General features: G+C 44.5%; 1 protein-coding gene across 3 annotated transcripts in view; it reads left to right on the forward strand.

Moving 5' to 3' along the window:
• Positions 1-13,402, forward strand: part of PHC1 (polyhomeotic homolog 1) — a 21,848-nt gene continuing 8,446 nt past the window's right edge. The window contains exons 1-7 of one of the 3 annotated variants that reach the window (XM_044755638.2): positions 1-396; positions 3,204-3,361; positions 4,422-4,532; positions 5,643-5,723; positions 6,247-6,396; positions 7,019-7,150; positions 12,493-12,988. In XM_044755638.2, coding sequence (XP_044611573.2) covers positions 3,248-3,361; positions 4,422-4,532; positions 5,643-5,723; positions 6,247-6,396; positions 7,019-7,150; positions 12,493-12,988 — 1,084 coding nt within the window. In that variant the 5' untranslated portion in view covers positions 1-396; positions 3,204-3,247. Of the gene's footprint in view, positions 397-3,203; positions 3,362-4,421; positions 4,533-5,642; positions 5,724-6,246; positions 6,397-6,994; positions 7,151-12,492; positions 12,989-13,402 lie in introns of all 3 variants that reach the window. The other 2 variants (XM_014850959.3, XM_044755639.2) reach the window with 2 other exon arrangements.

Here is a 13,402-nt window from a genome sequence, read left to right on the forward strand (position 1 = left end):
AGGGCGCGCGGGGAGGGGGAGGGCTGGGGGAGGGGTCCGGCTGCCCCGGAAGCACCTCCCAGCCAGCCCCCTCCTCCAGCCCGGCCCGCAGCCCCCGGCCTGCCGCCCCCACCCTCTCGGCCCGGCAGGAAGTGACAGGCCCGCCGCGAGCCCCGGAGGCCTGGCAGAGCCGCGGCCGGGCCCGCAGCCGGAGCGGCGGGAGGGGCGGGGAGCCGCGGCCGCGCCGGGCGCCTCCCACCCCGCCCTCGGCGCCCCCGCCCCTCCAGGAAGGGGAGGAGGCGAGGGGAGCCCGCCGCGGAGGCCGAGCGAGCCCCCCGCCCAGCCTGGCGAGCGGGGAGCCCGGCACATGAAGTGGACGCCCCCCGGGAGCGCTTGGGTGCAGAGCCGGGCGCGAAGGTAACCGGGCGACGGCGGGCTGGGGAGGGCAGGAGCTCGGGGGCTTGGCTGCGCGGGGATGTTTCTCCAGCCACCTTGGGCTGTGTAACGCCCCAGGTACCTCCCCCAGTTCCCTCCCTGCCCACCTCCAGCGCTGCGCTCTGCGGTCCCTCGGCTCTGCTGTCCAAGTCCGCTCGCTGTGCTTCGTGCTGGCCGTCCGGCACCCTCCTTGCTGCTGACTGCTCGTTTTCTCATTCATTTCTCCTTCTCTGACTTTGGTTCTCCCATCCAAGCATGCTGTCTAGTTATCTCCCTGCTTTTTATGGTCCGCTGGGCTCTTCAGCCTCCGATTCCTTGACTTCTGTCTGTCTCTCTCCTGCCTGTCTCCCCGCTATCAGTGAGCACAGTTCCCTGCTGTCTTGGGTCAGCTCTCTCCTGGCACCGCTCTCTCTGCCCCCTTGCCCCGGTGTGTTTGATTCCTCTTTGGAACCTCGTTTTCATCAAGGTTCTATATACAGCAAGGACCCCTGGTCGTCTACTATCCCTAGTCGCCAAATTACTTCCATTTCTTTGGCACAGCCCCTTCTCCCGCCTCCCTTCCCTTGCCCCATCCTTTCTACAAGACAGAGTTTTATGCGTAGGAAAACTGGTTTCCTCCAACTCTTGGCTCAGTAGGCCCGGTACCAGGTCCACTTCAATATCCCTTTCTAGCTCTGTGCTCCTCCCAGCCCAGCCCACACACACCCAAATACTACCTTTCAGGATGACTGGGGTTTAGCTGTTTGGGGACTTCTGTGGATCAGTTTCTCACTCTTTCTCTTCTAGTTTAATTCTGAAAATTTAAATTCACTGTGCCTCCTAAACTTTTTGTTGTCTTCATTTTCTGTGCTTAATTTTACTGTCCCAACATTGATCACAAATGAATAGATATATGTGCTTGGGATCTAGGAACCCTCGTGTGGATGACAATTTCTCCCGATTCTAGTAAAGACTTTAAGCTGCTCCCTTTCCATCTCTATTTCCATTTCACAATCTGAAAAAAAAATGTTAATAAGTCTTTGGGGAGCTGAGGGGTCATACAGTTTATTAGCATTTTCACCTATGAATGTAGGAATTAAAGTTCCCTCCAGGTAGTAAAGGGGTCTCATGTCTTTTGAGTCCAGTGAGCTAAGTCCAGAGATCTGTGCGACTGTGCTGTGCTGCCTCTAATCGTTACCCACTTTTTTTCTTCACATGCTGATAATGAGGATTCATGGGTCTGTATCTGTTCAGTGCTTTGATATTTTGGCAAAAGATGTGGGGAGAAGATAGACTAGAGTTGATGCTGATACGATCCGTCCTGTGGACTGCTTGGGCTATATCCATGTTCTCAGTGATTTTACTATTCCTCCATGAAACTGGAGAGATGGGTAGAGTTCTTGGGGGATGATGATGATGCGATCAGATTCTACTGGAAATGGAATAATAAGAAAGCTCCCCAACTCTATTTCTAAGGCCAAGTGGTTTGGTTTTATTTACTTTGTTTTGAATGCAATCATTAAGATAAATTGACCCTAATAAAACTGTTGATGGCCCTGAGCAGGAATTCTGGCTTGATGTTTACATTTAAACCAAATAGTGCTTTGCTGACCTGATATTTCTAGTGGCCTCGTGCTTCAAAAGTAGAGAATGTAGTGTCTAGGTGTAACAAAAGAGAAAAAAAGTAAGAATAAACCGAAAAACCTTATTGTCATTTGCTGCTGCTTTGGCGGTATGTTTCTTCTTGCTTCTCATCTCCTGTCTCCTTGCTTGGTTCTTAGCAATGTTTTCATGTCTTTTTGCAAATTTTAGTGTTGCCCCTAGAGGGTAAATTCTGACCACTTTAGTGCACTAAAAAGTTGAATCTTTCTTTTCTTGAAGATTTCCATTGCTGTGTATTTAACATGCTTAATACCTGGGAATCGTTTATTAAAATGTTACGTTACATTCAGTTGTGAAGTTTTCTTTGCAAGTGAGGAAACTGAGGTGTAAGAAGGGAAAGTGACATGCCTAAGGAGTTGTTATTAGCAGCCTGAGCTGGAACCAGGCCACTATTTGGGCTACATGAACTGTAGGCTTAGCTCTCTACCTCCTAGTTTTAAGACTTTCCATGATGCATTCAACATAGGTGTATCTTCAGCCCCTCCTCCATAAAATGAGGACAATGAGTACTCAAAACTGAGTGACACTACCTTACCCACAGGTTTATTTTTTTGGTTTGAAGAAGAAACATGCTAGTGTACTGACTTGATACTTACTGGGACGACTTCTTTAACCTTAGAAAACCTCATTTCCACAATTGTAAAGTGGGGATAGCAATATTTCCCTTAAAAGCACTCTGAGAGATAATGGAGGTGAAGAGCCCAGCCCGGTGAAAGGAGGCATCTAGTGGCTTCTCAGTAAATTCTGACCATTGTTAAGATGATGGCTGATAATGATGTTGCAGATGCAGATAAAAATGAGATAACAGTAAGTTTTAATGGGGAATATTTTAAATTGTTAAAAAGTATTCTGGGAATATAAGGTGGCCTTAGTATTATGAGGAGCTGTCTTATATTCTGCCCCTTTTATATTTAGTGACAGCCATGAGGGAATATGTAAAGATTGTTTCTTTTGAGACACTGCATAGCTTCAAAAGATAGTGTGGGGAAGATATGCTTGTAGGAATGTATTGCAGCTTTGGTAGTTATAAAACCTGAGAAATCATGGCTTATGGAAGAAGAGGAGGATTCTTAGATAACTTGAATAATAGCAGGAAATAATAGTTTGAGATCAGGTGTAAATTTTAATCCTTTGCTACTTCCATCTAGGTCTTGAGTCAGAGCACCAGCCTTGGGGACCCTGGACCACTATCATGGAGACTGAGAGTGAGCAGAACTCTAGCTCCACCAATGGGAGTTCCAGCTCTGGGGGCAGCTCTCGGCCCCAGATAGCTCAGATGTCACTGTATGAACGACAAGCAGTGCAGGTGAGGCTCAGCTCTGAGGGGCTGTGATCTGTGAGTATTGGCCCGGGGTAGGCAAAGATGCTGGAAGATAGTCGCCCTTAGTTCCTCTCCAGCAAACTGGGGGAGTTGGATTGAGTGATGACTAAGGTCCCTTCCAGCTCTGAGAATCTTCGTTTACAACAGTTTAAGCAAGCAGGCAGAGAATGAGATTCAGTCTTTAAACTAAGGTTTTTTTATACCATTCAGTTCATGTGGCTAGATTCTAAGTAACCATTTCTCATCATGGATTGTCAGGTTTTTAATCTTTGGTCTTTCTTGTAAATCATCCTCAGTAATTGAAGTATGAAACACTTTAGAGTTTTATTTTTAGACAAATAGCAAATTCCGTGTTTTTAAAAGTCTGCTTGGGAATGGGGCCTTAAAATATTTGGGTTACTGGAATAACTATGTACATCATAAGAATAGTTCTAATTTTTAAAGAATAACAGTAAAGTAATATTCTGAAGTTTACACTAAAGCTGAATTACCAGTATCATCTTTATAAACATCTGTTAGCATTGTACTGTAGATATTTGAAAATGCCAGTTATTTGAAAATTTTACCTGATAGACTCTTTCATAAGTCACTGTTTACTGTATTTTTCATCGTTTTCAACCTCTTAGGACCCTGTCGCCTTTTTTGTATTGCTAGAGTGTGGTCTTTTGTTTTCTTCTCTTTACATTAGTCGACATCTATTTATTTTTGACCTGTCTCATCCCGTTTCTTTTCTTTGCTATACCATGTATTTCCAGATTCCGTTTTGGGGAAGAAGAGTTCATGTGATCACACTGCTTTACTTTTCTTTATATACAAGAATAGAGCATAGCAGAGTTAATTGCTTCTCCACTTTTTGAGGACTGTGAACTTACTGGTTCTAATATAAAAATGGACAAATCAGGTGTTGATGATTTAACCAGACTCCTGTCTTCTTTTGTTTCTCTTCTTCCCAGTGTGTCCCTTCACAGGATCACAGTGATTTGCATAGAATAGGAGTTAGGAGTGATTCATTCTAAGTGAGTTGATCCTCTCTTTCTCCTCCTAGGCCCTGCAGGCGCTGCAGCGTCAGCCTAATGCGGCTCAGTATTTCCACCAGTTCATGCTTCAGCAGCAGCTCAGCAATGCCCAGCTGCATAGCCTGGCTGCCGTCCAGCAGGTGAGAGGTCAGCAGCCAGCTGGCCCTAGAGGGAGGGGATAGGCACTACAGGTGGGTAGGGGCATACTGTGTCCTCCCTAAGCAAGGCTGGAAACGGTCTCCTCTGCCTCCTGTCCTCCTGTAGAAGGGTGGATAGATCTTAGCTTCTGGGATTGCGATAAGAACTATGGGAGAACTACCTTTTACAGGTAGAATGGCTATGTTCTCGACCTGCATTGTTCAAGCTGGTAGCCATTAGCCACATGTAGCTATTGAGGGGTTAAAATATGGCTAGTCCAGGGGCCACTCCAGGGGACAGCCCCATGGCCGAGTGGTTAAGTTTGTGCACTCCACTTCGGTGGCCCAGGGTTTCACTGGTTCGGATCCTGAGGGCAGACATGGCACTGCTCATCACGCCATGTTGAGGCGGTGTCCCACATAGCACAACCAGAAAGACCTACAGTTAGAGTATATAACTATGTACTGGGGGGCTTTGGTGGGAAGAAGAAGAAGAAGAAGAAAAAAAAAAAGATTGGCAACAGATGTTAGCTCAGGTGCCAATCTTTAGAAAAAAAATAGGTCTCAAAATATGGGTAGTCCAAATTGAGAGATGCAATAAGATTTTGGATTTCAAAGACTTAATGTGAAAAAAAATGTAAAATATCTCAGTAGTTTGTTTATATTGGTTACATGTTGAAATGAGATATATTGGCTTAAATAAAATATTAAAGTTTACTTTTCCTGTTTCTTTTCACTTTAAAAAAAAAGTGTGCACAGTAGAAAATTATGTAGGTCGCTCGCGTTGTATTTGTATTGGACACCTCTGGGCTAGACTTATCAGCAACGCATGGTGTGACCTGAGCCCAGGTTCTTCCACCTAAAAGAAAGCAGGAGGAGCAGGACAGGTTGCCTGCCTGCCCAGGAGGGTTCTGTGGGAATTAGTGGGTTGGCATATGTGGTCATGTGAGGGTTGTTGGGATAGTGAGTATACTTTTCCGTATTCCATAGCGAGTCTCTTGGTTCTTACCTGAGATCTCTATTATGTTTTGTGCCTGTGATTTATTACTGGAAGATTCAGAGCCTTTTCCTTTGTTGTTTCTGCTCTTCCTTGTTTCCTTTCCTCTCTAACAGGCCACAATTGCTGCCAGTCGGCAGGCCAGCTCTCCAAACACCAGCACCGCACAGCAGCAGACTACCACCACCCAGGCCTCAGTGAGTACTGCTTCTCCCCACTGAGAGGCTTCTCCCCCTGGGTCTTTGTCTCTGGGTTAAACTACTTTATGCAGCTGATTTGAAGAGTGTTTATTGAGCCATCAATGGTGTTTACTGCTTTTACGTAGAGAATATTAGTAAAGGGGAAAATAAACAACTCGAATCTATTTGGGGTCTTAATGAGGAGGTCTAAGAAAGGAGGAAGAAAATCCTGGAGAAGAAGAGATGACAAAGGAAAGGGAATAATCTCTGGGCCCTTCAGTGAGAAGTAAAATCTGTTCCATTTCCTTCCTTTGCCTTCTCAACTGTTAGGCTAGTTCTTAGGGACTAGTGTTTTTACTTTGGTAATACCCCATAGTAGCCAGGATGATAGTTATGAATAGGAAGGCATTTTTCATTTCCTCCTAACCCTTTGAAAGTGAATATTCTGTTCTTGACTGTGTCACTCTGAATTTCTCAGTCGTGTGCATTTCCGTTTACCTCTCCCCAATCCTTAGTCCTGGTTCCTTTCTATACCACACAGATCAATCTGGCCACCACGTCGGCCGCGCAGCTCATCAGCCGATCCCAGAGTGTGAGCTCTCCCAGTGCTACCACTTTGACCCAATCTGTGCTACTGGGGAACACCACCTCCCCACCCCTCAACCAGTCCCAGGCCCAGATGTATCTACGGGTAAGCCACAGACGCAACCACCATTGTCCCAGGGGCATAATTGTTCTGTCCCTGGCAGGGACTTGAGTGAAAGCTATTTTATTTAACTATGGTTGCCCAGATGTTTTAAGACAAACTGATCTACTTCCTTTGCCTTGTTTACCTCTAGAAGTGATACTTATGCACAGGTAGCTGCACATTACATTGAGAATCCTAAGTCAGAGGATGTTCGCCTTAACATTTGACTAAATTAGCGTCAGGTGTAGTCTGATCTTTAACCCTGTGGCTCAAGTACACAAGTTCTAAGTTATCTCTTAGCCTGTCTACTTACTGTACATAAATACTTGTTCTAAAACCCTCATTGTCTCAGCTTCTTTGATGTTTGACTCTTTGTTATCAATCTATGGTTTTGTACACACTCCAGGTTTTCTTCTGGATGATTCATCACATACGGAGAATAAGGGTCTCCGGGGTTGGTGTGGAAAGGGGCACAGGGCTTAGCTGTTTCGTATCTTCTGTTTATTTTGTCTTGTGGTCCTTCCCTTCCATTTCTTCTGTCTTTCTTCTTTTCCTCTTGTTCTCTTTCCTCTGCTCTTCCTCTTCCTCCTCTCCTTGCCAGCCACAGCTGGGAAACCTATTGCAGGTAAACCGGACCCTGGGCCGGAATGTGCCTCTAGCCTCCCAGCTCATCCTGATGCCTAACGGGGCAGTGGCTGCAGTCCAGCAGGAGGTGCCATCTGCTCAGTCTCCCGGAGTTCATACAGATGCAGATCAGGTCAGTGGCAACCACTTGACCTGTGTGTGGATGGGCACTGGGGAGGATGAAGGGAACTACCATGGACCAGGGCACACCCTTCTAGCCCATTACCACTTTGCAGAATTCTTTCTTTTCCCCCCACTTTTCTTAATTTCTTTAGAACTTGAATCCCTTACAACTCTTGAGTTAGGAAGGAAAGTAGATTTGACTGAAGACAGCCCTGTGAATTTGGGAAGCCTTATTCTTAATAGAGGGTAGATTTTCTTACCATTCTTTTATCCTTCCCTGGCTCAGTTTTATTCAGGAAGTCTTAATTCTCTCTCCTTGCAGTACCGCCTCTGGAAAATAAGAGATGGTTGAGGGAATTCTACTTGTAGATAGATGTGAAGCTGACCTGGCTGAGTTGCTGGAAGAATGCCGATTCCTTCTCTTTATGAGTTCTGTAGCTCTCCAGCTGTCTCTTTCTGCTCACTGTCTTCTCAGTGTAGCCTTCCTCACCATTGCTTCCCATGCCTTACCCCAAAAGATACATTTATTTTGAGCCTAAATTTTTTAGTTTCTTACAGATGGGATGCAACTGGGACCTCATAATACTTATTTCAGTCTTTTAGGTTATCTTTTAGCAAGTAAATATTGAGCTCTTTCTATTTCTGTGCACAGATATATGCTTGAAACTTTGGGGAATTGAAAAGAAATGAGTCAGATCTTCAAAGAGCTTAGAGAACAAAAAAGTGCAGAAGTAAATGATACTAACTTTGAGTGACATCTGAGTTTAGAGATGAGTTGGCTGCATTACTTTCGGTGACTTTTGGGATGCTTGGGATCCTCTTGAAGGGATCCCTCTTGAGATCCCTTTTGGGATACTCTTGAAGGATGAGTAGGATTTGATTTGGAGTAAGAAGAAAACTGGAGAGAGAACAGCATGTGTAAAGGCATAATTCATAAATGTGAATATGAGTTGGTGATGAGTGGATAAAGTGGAGACAACAGGCCTGATGGTAGAAAGGGCATTGTTCGGGAGAATTCCGAAAGCCAAGTAACTTAATAGGTAGCAGAGGTCTTTGCTGCCTGTTGATCAGCGGATTAATAGGACAAGGAAAGTACTTTAGAAAGAATCATGTAGGATCAGGTGCCTGGAGAAGAAAGTAATTAGGGAACCTGCTAAGAACTTCTTGGGTCATAGAGTTATAAGGGAAGACTTTTGTTTTAGACTATGGTGACAGCAGTGGAATCAGAGCATGAGGTCGAGACTGCTTCCAGATCCAATTCTTTCATTTATCCATCTAGTTATTCCTCCATAGTTGAGTGTCAATATGTGGAGGGACAGAGTAGTGGTTGAAAATGTGAATCTGACGTTTGGGTCAGATTCCAACTCCACGACTTACTTGGTGACCTAGGTGAATGACCTGACATTATTTTTGCCATAGTTTCTTCATCTATAAAATAGCTATTATAAAATACTTACCTCAGGGTGTGTTGTGAGGACTGAATAAGTTGATATGTGAAGTGCTTGAACAGCGCCTGGTTATAGGAGTGTTTGCGAGTGTTAGCTATTGTTACGCATCAGACATTCCTTAGCCTGGAATGCCCAAGACAGGCATGATCACTAGACTGACAGAGACGATAAATCATTGAAGCACTGGACATTCAACAGGTAATCCAATGGTTTAATAATTGCTTCATTAGAAGGTATAGAGTGTTCTGAAAACATAGAAAGGAACTTAATTTAGCCTTGGGATGGGGGTAGATGTCAAAAAGGCCTCCCTGAGGAGGTGACAGTTAAATTGAGGCCTGTAGAAGTTAGTCGAGTGAAGACATGGAAGGAGTGGTGAAAGCAGGAGAACCTTAAGTGCAGAGACCCCGAGAAGGGAAGGAGCCTTATATAGTTGAGGAATTGAAAGAAGACCTGTGTTCCTGCAGTTTGGCAAATGGGGATGGAGATGGTGCTGGAGAGGGAGGAGAAACCTCATCTTGCAGGGCCTTGGAGACTGTGTTTAGGATTTTGGGGTTTATGCAAAGGGCAGTGGGAAGCTATAGAGGGATTGCAAACATGCAAGTGACATGGAGAGATTTGAAGTGATTTTTTTTTTTTCTTAAAGACTGTGTTGGCTCCTCCCGAGAATAAATGGAAATTGTGTGGGTGTGACTATAGGGAGAACGACAGCGTTATAATTGTTTAGGGGAAAGATGGTGTTTGGATTAGGCGATAGCAATGGAGATGGACAGAAATGAATAGATTTGGGGAAAACTTAGACAGTCATTGAAAAAGGAGAACTGATTCAGTGGATGGGGGAGTTGAGGGAGATGGCAGAGATGAGATCTGACACTGCAGTGAAGTGGCTGGTAGTGCTATTCATGAGATGAAGAATGTTGGGGAAGTGGATTTAGGGCGAAGGTCACTTTTGGACACGCTGACTTAAAAGGGTTTGTGAGCCATCCGCAAGGAGGTATTGGGTTGGCAGTTTTATATATGTGGTGCTTGAGCTCAGAGGAGAGGTCTGAGTTGGAGATAAACATTGGAGAGTAGTAGACATAGAGATGATGTTGAAGTCGAGGGAGTGTTTGACATTGCTTAGGGAGATGGTATGGATTGAGAAGAGAGGAGCCTTTAAGATGGAGCCCTGAGGGTAGGGCGAGCCCTTAGAAAATAGAGCAGACTACAAGCAGTTGAAGGTCAAGTAGAGGGTGATGGGCTGGCAAAGGGGAGTAGGGAAGAGTGACACAGAGACAAGAAAATCTGGATTCTGTGATGTCATGAAGACAAGGGAACGGAATGTTACAAGAAGTGGCAGGGGTCCTCTGTCAAATGCAGTAGAGAGGGCAAGAAAGATGGATTTACTAAGATGCATGGAGAGCTGTTTCAGTGGAGTTGCGGGAGTTGAAGCCAAAAGAGTATGCTTGACAAGTGGGAATAGATGCAGTGAATGTCAACAAATAGTAAGAGTTCAGCAGTAACAGGAAAGCAAGATGAAGGTGGGCTTCAGACCATGGTGATGGGAGGGGACCGATAGAGGAGAGGTTGAAGAGACAGGAAAGAATTGATAATACAAGCTTCTTGAGAAGGTGGAGGGGATGGGATCCTGAGCATAGTGAAGGGTTGCCCTTTGATAGGAGGAAGCATAGAAGGGAGAAGTGATGGGTGCTTAGCAGCTGAGTGTGTAGATTTGGTGATGGAAGTGATGGAGTATCATGTCATATAATGGTTTTATTGTCTCTGCAGGGGTGAAGAGTGAGAGGGGAAAAAGGAAGCAGTTCTGAGGTACAGGGAGGGTAGGAAAATTTTAAATAGCCATTATGGAAAGGAAGGTGATTAGAAAAAAACTGTAATTACCAGATAATATTAAGTGTCCCGGCACTCAATCCTGATGATTCTTGTAAATCTCTCTCAAAACCTATCATTTCTTCTTCTTTACTGCTGTTGCCTGAATTCAGGTTCTTTTTATTTTTCACCTGAATTACTGTACTAGTTTTCTAACTGGTCTCTTGGCTTTATCCTATCCACTTCTAATCCTCTTCCACATTACTATCAGAATAAGTTTTTTTTAATAAGAAAATATATGTTGTTACTAACAATATTTTTAACTGTACCTATGGTATACAGAATTTGATAAATATAATCCTTGGCTTATGACGTCCTCTCATCACTGTCCCTTCGTGGCCCGCTTTTATTTATTTACTCAGTAAGTTTTAATAATGTAATAAGCAATCCTCAGTTCCATCCACTGCCTGTCCCTGCCCATGGTGATGATCATTCTGATTCCTAGGTTCATCCTTCCCTTGTGTCCCTTTTTATATAGTTTTATTGCATTTACATATATTTCTAAAAAGTACTTTTTATTTTAGAAAATTTCAAACATATACAAAAATAGAAAAAAATATGAATCCCTGTGTACTTTCTATCCAGTTTCAGCATTTATCAATATTTGGCCAGCCTATCCAGGCCCCTTCCCTGCCCCTGTGGATTGTTTAGAAGCAAATCCCAGACACTGTTTCATTTTATGTGTATGTCTGTTTTATTTGTATTTAAATTTATAAGGTACTTGTGCTGTATGTAATCTTTCTGGAAATGCTTTCTTAATAGCTTATTGTCAAGATCCACCCGTATTACTGTATGTCATTATACTTTATTAATTTTGATTTCTGTGTAGTATTCCATTGTGTGAATCTAGTGCAGTTCATTCATCTTCTCTTCTGATAAAGGCCATTTGGATTGTTTCTAGGCATTTGTTACTGTGAATAGCGCTGCTATGAACATTCTGTGAACACGTGCCTCCTGTTGTGCACAGCAAGAGTTTCTTTTGTGGAATTCCTGGGTTAGAGGGTGTGTGAATGTTCAGCCTCAGGATATGATGCCAAACTGTTTTCCAAAGTGGTTGTACTGATTTATACTTATGTCTACAATGTTTAAAAGAATGGTTTCAACTATAGATTTGATCCTGTTTATTCTGATGAATATTCATCAGTGACTTCCTATAATCAGTGAAGTGCTCCTCAGTGTTTCTCTCTGATCATATTTTGGAGTAATTTACCATGTGTCAGGCACTGTGCTAGGTGCTGGGAATATAACCATGAAGAAGACAGATAAAGTCCAGACTCTGCTTGTTTTAACATACCAGGCCCTTCAAAATCTGGCACTTTGCTACCTCCCTAGCCTCAGCCTACCTTCCTGGCTTCATTTCTTGCCATTCCCTCTAATGCACCCCAAATATAATGAAATATTTATAATTTCCAAAAATGCTATGCTATTTGTTGGCTCAGTGGTCTTGCAAATGTTCTTACCTATGTCTTCAAACTCCTGCCTTCACCATTACCTGTTGGGTCTCAGATGAAACGTCACCTGTTTTAGCAAGTCTCCTCTAATCTCTCTAGTCTGAATGAATCTTCCTCCTCCTCTCTGCTCCTGTGGCGCTTTGTGCGTATCTCTGCATAGTATGATAATGATTATTGGTGATTCTCTTGTCTTTCTTCCCTTGTAGAAAGTATTCATTAGGAGCAGGGCCTGTGTCTGTCCTCCCTGCATTCCCAGTATCCAGTGTGGTACCTGAGGCATAGTAGGTATTTGTTGAATGAATGAATGGAGAGGAAAGGGAAAATCTGAGACATTTTGAAGAAATAAATGGCCAAACTTGATGATAGATTTGATAGTGAATGAGGAGGTTAAAAAACCAAATACGATTCAAGAGTTCCTCTCTGGGTGATTGGAAGGCCTTTAATATATATAATTGTAAAGGTGGAGGTACGAGTTGAGGTAGGCTGTGGAATATCTGTAGCCATCTTCACTGCTTCTGAATCAGTCACAGAATTCTTTGACCTCAGTGCCTCCTGTTCCCTGTTTCTCAATCCATCTTCTTATCTTTCAGGTGCAGAACTTGGCAGTGAGGAACCAACAGGCCTCAGCCCAAGGACCCCAAATGCAAGGCTCTACTCAGAAGGCCATTCCTCCTGGAGCCTCCCCTGTCTCTAGCCTGTCCCAGGCCTCTAGCCAGGCCCTAGCTGTGGCGCAGGCTTCCTCTGGGGCCTCAGGCCAGTCCCTCAACCTTAGTCAGGCTGGTGGAGGCAGTGGTAATAGCATCCCAGGGCCCATGGGTCCAGGTGGAGGTGGCCAGGCACCTGGGGGCTTGGGGCAGTTACCTTCCTCAGGAATGGGTGGTGGTGGGAGCTGTCCCAGGAAGGGCACAGGAGTGGTGCAGCCCTTGCCTGCAGCCCAAACAGTGACTGTGAGTCAGGGCAGCCAGACAGAAGCAGAAAGTGCAGCGGCCAAGAAGGCGGAAGCAGATGGGTCTGGTCAGCAGAATGTGGGCATGAACCTGACACGGACAGCTACACCTGCTCCCAGCCAGACCCTTATTAGCTCAGGTAGGCTGTCGCCTCTCAGAATGTCATTATTCTCTCAGAACTTGCTTGAAATCTTTAGAGTGCATTTCTTTGCCTTTTTTCCTGTTTGTCTTGGACCTGGAGTAGTGGAAGGAAAGAGAATCACATCAGCTCTGATCATATTAGTCCAGGGAGACAGGAGGACAGGGAACAGCTGGATCTCGTCTGTTTCCACCAACAGCGGTCGTTTACAAATTGTCTTGTCCTCTCTGTCTTAGGCCCTGAGTTCTTCAGTTTATTCACTCTACCCATTCATTCACCCAGTTCCTACTGAATTGCCTGCTAGGTTCTAGGAGGTGCTAGGGCTGCATCTTTGAAAAGCAGATTCCCCGGTCGTGGCACTTAGAATTTAGCACAAGGGATGAATTCTCTTCTCACTGTTTAGTGGTGGTTAGT

The sequence above is a fragment of the Equus asinus genome, chromosome 22 (assembly GCF_041296235.1).
Source record: "Equus asinus isolate D_3611 breed Donkey chromosome 22, EquAss-T2T_v2, whole genome shotgun sequence".
In the NCBI taxonomy this organism is placed as follows: Eukaryota; Metazoa; Chordata; class Mammalia; order Perissodactyla; family Equidae; genus Equus; species Equus asinus.